This window comes from Vigna angularis, chromosome 5 (genome assembly GCF_016808095.1).
Source record: "Vigna angularis cultivar LongXiaoDou No.4 chromosome 5, ASM1680809v1, whole genome shotgun sequence".
NCBI lineage: Eukaryota > Viridiplantae > Streptophyta > Magnoliopsida > Fabales > Fabaceae > Vigna > Vigna angularis.
Window position 1 is genome coordinate 28,430,778 of NC_068974.1, and position 6,797 is coordinate 28,437,574.

The following is a 6,797-nucleotide window of genomic DNA, read 5'->3' on the forward strand; positions in this document are numbered from 1 at the left end:
TGTATGTTCAATAGAGAAGTCCAATGATTTAAGCATTCTAACTCTTGACAAATTCCATGGAAAGTCTTTTTGTTCACGAACAAAGGATGCAGGAACACCCAGTGGAGGAACAAGTATTGAAGATTTCTCAATATGACAATCTTAGACAAGGAAGAGGAGTAAGAACTTCTTCCATAGGTGGACGAGGAAGAGGATGACATAGACATATCCTAAATAAAGCAATCATTGAATGCTTTAAGTGTCATGAGCTAGGACACTTCCAATACAAATGTCCCGAATGGGAGAAAAAGGTGAACTATGCAAAGAAGGATTCAAAAGAGGAGTTGTTATTAATGTGACACATGGAGATGCATCCAACCGAACAAAAGGAGGTTTTGTTATTAGATTCTAGATGCAACAACCATATGATAGGAAATAAGGGGTGGTTTTTTTATCTTAGAAGAAGGTCTTTGTCATACTGTAAAACTGGGAAATGACATGACAATGAATGTAGTAGGAAAAGGAAATGTAAGAATGAAAATTGATGGTGTTACCTAAGCAATCTCTGATGTTTATTTTGTTTCTGAGCTTAAGAACAATCTGCTTAGCTTAGGGCAACTTCAAGAAAAAGGATTGACAATCTTAATGCAGAATGAAACTTATAAAGTTTTTAATTGAGACAAGGGCCTAATCATGAAAACTAAGATGAGTGTCAATAGAATGTTTTATGTGTTGGCTACCAAAACTCCCAAAAAAATCAGGTGTCTTCAAACAGAGTTAGAAACCAACAAGGTAGAACACCTGTGGCATTGTCAGTTTGGGCATCTTAATCACAAGGGACTCAATACACTTTCACATAAGCAACTGGTAGCAGACTTACCAACTTTGAAGCTACCGACAAAGACCTGCATCACTTACTTAATTAAAAAACAACACCGATAATCAATCCCAAAGCAAGGCATGTGGAGAGCATCAAGGAAACTACAACTTATGCATGCTGAGATAAATGGTCCTTTGATCCCTTCCTTAAACAACAACAAAAGATACATCTTAAGCTTTATATATGACTTCTCACGAAAGTTTGAGTTTTTTCTTACATGAGAAATATAAAGCATTCCAATATTTCAAGAACTACAAAATGCATGTTGAAAAATAGGTCAGCAAATATATTGACTGCTTGCCCACAGATTGGAGATGTGAGTTCACCTCACATGAGTTTGAAGAATTAAGAAAAAGTCAAGGCATTAGGAGGCAATTAACATCAATTTATACTCCTATGCAAAATGGAGTCGTTGAGAGGAAAAAATAGGATACTTTTGAATGGCGTAAGGGTTGTGTTAAATGATAGGAAAGTCTTAAAGGTGTTTTGGTCAAAAGTTGTGAAATGGTGTGTACACGTTTAGAACCAAAGTCCAACCTCAGTCTTAGAAAATATAGCTCATGAATAAGCATGGAGTGATGTAAAGCCTATGATGGCATACTTTATAATTTTTGAGTGTGTGACTCATGTTCATATACCATATCAATAAAGAACTAAAGTTGAAGATAAAAGTAAGATGTGTGTTTTCTTAGGAATTAGTGATGAATCAAAAGCCTATAGATTATTTGATCTTATTTCCAAGAAAATCATTATAAGTATAGATGTAGTGTTTGAAGAAGATAAAAGTTGGAATTCGGGTACAACAAAATTCGATGTCTTAGCATGTGAAAAGGAAACAAACATTTCTAAAGAATCAAATGTTGAGCAAGAAGAAGTTGCACATGACGATGGTGGTAGAAATATGCGAGAAGACGAATCACCCACAAGTACAAAAATTAATATTAGTCAAGAAAGTCCAGTACAAGGGAAGGCCATAACAATTAGAAGAGAACATACATGGATGATCGATTATATGACAAATGTTGATTTGGATTTCAAAAATATCATGATACTATGGGTTGAAAGTAAAAGTGATCCACATTCTTTTTAAGAATGACACCAAAATAAAAAGTGGCAGAAAGCAATGAAGAATGAGATTAATGCTATAAAGAAAAACAACACATGAGAGCTAATAGATCTACTAGAAGGAGTAAAACCCATTGGAGTCTAGTGGATTTTCGAAACCAAGCTCAATGAAAATGGAGAAATAGAAAATCACAAAGCATAATTGGTGGGAAAAGGATATTCACAACGATATGGAATAAACTATACTGAGGTCTTTGCGCCAATAGCTAGACTCAACACAATACACTTAATTTTGGTACTCGCAACTCCACATGAATTGGAAATATTCCAACTTGATGTGAAAAGTGCTTTACTTCATGGAGAGCTTAAAGAAGAAGTCATCATTGAGCATCTTGTTAATGGTTGAAAATACTGTTATTTGTGATGTAATTTTGATACTAAATATACCCTTTTTCACTTAGAAATTTGTTTGGACTCATGCTTTTTCATTAAGTTGTGTGAATAAGAGAGTTGAGGTTGAATTTGATGATTTTATAACTAAATTCCCTTGTTTTGATATGTAATGAGAGCATGCGGAAAGCAGAGATGAAATGCTAAGGAGTTAGAGCTTAGAAAGGCCTGGAAAAGCACCAAAAGGAGGGACCGCATGAAGCTTGGGCGCCCTATATGGAGGCTTGAGCCTCGGAAAAACGACGTCCACCGCCTGGGTGCCCTCCTAGGCCGCCTAAGCGTTGGACTCCGAAGCCTGGGTGTTCAATTCAAGGCTCAAGCCCTACATAAGGATTGTCCACCGTCGGGCGCCCTAAATGGGGCGCCCGAGCGTCGTGCATCGCGAATTAGGCCTAGTTTTTGCTCTGTTACAACTCTTTTGGATCGGGCACTGTTTCTTTTTTCGATTTTATTTAAAGGACCCAAGCGCTCTAGGTTTTGTATCTCTGGCTGGAGCAACACAATAGCACACTCTTCTATTCTCTGAAGGCGGATCTGGAGTCGGGAGCTTTCTCTTCTACTTTTAGGGTTTTACTATCTCATGCTTTTCCATTATTCATCTAGTTTCTCCATATCTATGGCAAACTAAACTCTATTTGTTATTGGGGAATGATGTAACTTTGTGAACTCTCATGTATTTGAATTTATTTTTAATCATAAATGTTTTTTTCATTAATTGTTAGGGAAGTAATCTGTTTCAATGCTTGCTCTATTTAACTCATTTAGTAGCATGATTTATGAATTGCATGAGTGTCAGGAGGTTCCTTACAATTCAGGTTCTTGTTGAATTCTCCTAAGGATAATATTTCTCAGGGATGAGGGTATGAATACTTGGTCGTCTTAAGCTCTTGATCTTCAGACTTAATTTTCTAGGAACGCTAAGAACTGCACGAATTGGGAATTAAGGCATGCTTATTGCGCCAAGGGATCACGTTCTAAGTAATTTAGTGAGTGACGTTAACATTAATGTAAGAAGAAGAATTCTTATAATCATGAGAGTAAACTTGGTGAAATCAAACCCTAACAACATAATCATCTCATTTTATAAACAACCTTTGTTCATCGTTTTGTTCTCTACTATTGATCAATTGCATTCTTAATTAATTTTCTATCTTTGCATTTTAAACCAATGATTTCTTTTTATTTAAGTCTTAATTAATCGAGTTATCACACAATTGTCTAGTGCCGAGAGTGTTCAGGGATACGATACTTGGTCTTACCATTTTATATTATTTGTGCGATTTGGTACACTTGCCAATCCATCAACAAGTTTTTGGCGCCGTTGCTGGGGACTCACGGTTTAAACTATTCTATTTGTGTGATTTTAATTAATTTTGGCTTTATTCTATTTTACTTTATTTTATTTTATTTTATTTTATTTTATTGTATTGTATTTTATTTTATTTTCTTCTCTTTTATTTTTATTTTTATTTTTGTGCTAACAATATTTTATAGGCTTTTTCTTAGTTTATGCAGGATACAGTTAGGGCTCGAAGTAGCAAAAGTTTTGAACCTCTTCTTGAAGGACTTGAGACTAGCAGGAGGAGAAGGATATCCAAGGAATCTTCTTCAAAGATCCTTTCACTATCTGATCAGAGAAACATGGACAACAATGGTGGACAAATTGGTAGACGTACTTTGGCAGATTATGCAATCGTGGTTGGCCCTCATCATTTTAACAACATTGCAAAGCCGAGGGTCAATGCTGCGAATATGGAGGTGAAGACTGCGTTGATTCATCTTGTGAAGAGCAACCGGTTCAATGGACTGTCACATGAAAGTCCATATGAGCATCTTACCACCTTTAATGAGATATGCAACACTGTGAAGTTGAATGGAGTACCTGATGATGCTATTACATTGAGTTTGTTTCCTTTCTCACTAGGAGGCAATGCTAAATTGTGGTTAAATTCTTTCCCTGAAAACAATTTCACTGAATGGGAAGATGTGGTTGCAAAGTTCTTGAACAAATACTTTCCACAGTCAAAGATCAAGAAAGGGAAGCAAGAAATCTCTTCTTTTAATCAAGGCTTGGAAGAATCATTAGGGCAAGCATGGGATAGATAGAAAAGCTTGCTAAGAAAGACACCTACTCATGGTTTTGATGAAGCAACAGTAGTCATTCTTTTCCTTGGAGGTCTTTGTTCACAAACCAAATTGATGTTGGATGCCTCAGTTGGAGGCAATATCAAATGCAAGACTCTAGAGGAAGCTTATGAATTAATTGACAACATGGCTACTAATGATAATGAGATGCACAATGAAAGAAGAACTTCCTCACAACCTAAGGGAGTTTTACAACTACAGTCTTATGATGCCTTGCTTGATCAAAATAAGATCATCACTCAACAACTTGAAGTCTTGACAAAGAAGCTTTCTCCGCCACAAAAGGAATGCCAGAATGTTTTAGAGGTTCACCAACAACTCTATGAACTATGTGGTGGTGACCATATTAATGGTCAATGTGTTGGCCCGAGAATCTAAATGAAGAAGTTAATTACATGGGTAACTAGTTTTGTCCCAACAATTATAATCAAGGGTGGAAATCTCATCCTAGCATGGGACAAAGTCAGTTTGGGCAAACTGGTGGACAATTCAATAGGCCACCACAACAACAACAACAATAAACCTCTCCTTTTGACAGAACCACAAAGCTTGAAGAAACCCTCCAACAATTCATGCAGGCAAGTCTTTCAACTCAGAAAAGCAATGAAGCTACTATAAGGAACTTGGAGATGCAAGTTGGTCAATTGGCCAAGAAGTTGGAGGAGACACCTAATAGAAGTTTAGGGGCTAATACTGAAGTTAACCCTAAGAAGGAGTGCCATGCCATTATGACTAGAAGTGATAAGATTTTATATGAGAGAAAAATAGAAAGAAAAGAAAAAGAAAGGTTGAGTGAAAAAGAAAATGATGAAGATGAGAAAGAAAAAGAAGACAGTGAGTGAGAGAAAAGAGAAGGAAAAAGAGAGGGAAGAAAAGAAAAAAAGAGAGGAAGAAGATGAGAGAAAAATAGAGAGAAAAGAAAAAGAAAGTTTGAGTGAAAAAGAGAAAGAAAAGAGAAAAGAAAAGGAAGAAGTAGAGAGAGGAAAGAGAAAAATTGAGAAAATTCTTCCTTACCCTAAGGAGTGTTCAAAGATTGCAAAAGAGAAGCAATGTTAGCGTTTCAAGGAAATCTTCAAGCAATTGGAGATTACTCTGCCCTTGACCGATGCACTTCAGCAAATTCTTGCTTATGCTAAGCACATGAAGCAATTCCTCAAAAAGAAGAAATATCTAGATGAGGAATCAATTGAAGTGCAGGGTAATTACAGTGCCATATTGCAGAAGACACTTCCTCCCAAATTCAAAGATCCGGGGAGTTTCACCATCCCTTGCACCATTAAGAATTATGATATAAGGAAGGCTCTAGTTGACTTAGGAGTAAGTATCAATCTAATGCCCCTATCTATGCTCAAGAAGATTGGTGGTCTGGAGGTCAAACCGAAAAAAACAATCTTACAAATGGCAGACAGGTCCATCAAACACCCTTATGGTGTGGTAGAAGATGTGGTGGTGGAAATTGATAAGCTTCAATTCCCGGTGCATTTTGTGGTGATAAAGATGGAGGAAAATGCAGAGATACGAATCATTCTTGGATGACCATTCATGAAGACAGCCAAGGTTGACATTCATGTAGATGATGGATTACTAACATTAAAGGACCAAGAGAGAGAGGTAACTTTCAGTCTTTTTGAAGCTGGGAAGCCAATTCAAGAAAAGCAAACTAGTAGTAAAACAACAGATGAAATTCTATCAATGACTAGTTTATCAGATAAAGCTGCCAGGTTGGTCAAAGAGAGGCTTAATTGTTTTTCTCCACAAGTGAAAAAAAGAGGAAGAAGGGAAGAAAGAAAAGGTGGTCCACCAGCATCCTGAGATGAAAAGTAATGAACCCAAACCTGGCACACCAGTGAAATTCAAGAACAGGTTGTGGGTTGTCAAGAACATTAAAGAAAAAGGGATCCTTGAGATTAAAGCTCCTTATTCTAGGAGAGTAAAGTTGGTGGCCAGGAAATTGCTGAGATTTTTTCATTGTTATGAAGGAAGGAAGAGCATCAACATTAAAGATTCAGACTAAGCTTTATTGGGTCAAGCTAATGACGTTAAAGAAGCGCTTACTAGGAGGCAACCCAACTTTTTAAACCTTTCTTTTTAATCAATTGTTTTGTTATTGTACTTTGCTTGAATGAACCACACTACTTTGATTCAACTGTGCTGTGTTTTGTGATGAGTATTGCTTTGTGATATTCTAGTGTATTGATTGATGTTGAGATGATGCATGATGTGCTGATATACAGGTGATGGCTCATAGTGTATGAAACAGGTGCTTGAGGTAAAACTT

The 6,797-nt window shown here is 36.6% G+C and overlaps 1 protein-coding gene across 1 annotated transcript; it reads left to right on the forward strand.

The window, feature by feature from the left end:
• Nucleotides 1–5,659: 5,659 nt before the first annotated feature.
• On the forward strand, nt 5,660–6,055 carry LOC108339341 (uncharacterized). The gene has a single exon (XM_017576481.1). It carries the CDS (start codon nt 5,660–5,662, stop codon nt 6,053–6,055), a length of 396 nt encoding a protein of 131 aa, XP_017431970.1.
• The last annotated feature ends 742 nt before the right edge of the window (nt 6,056–6,797 follow it).

Bases quoted from the DNA above. Each gene is read 5' to 3' on its own strand.
- LOC108339341 (XM_017576481.1), top strand. From the start codon at position 5,660: ATGAAGCAATTCCTCAAAAAGAAGAAATATCTAGATGAGGAATCAATT.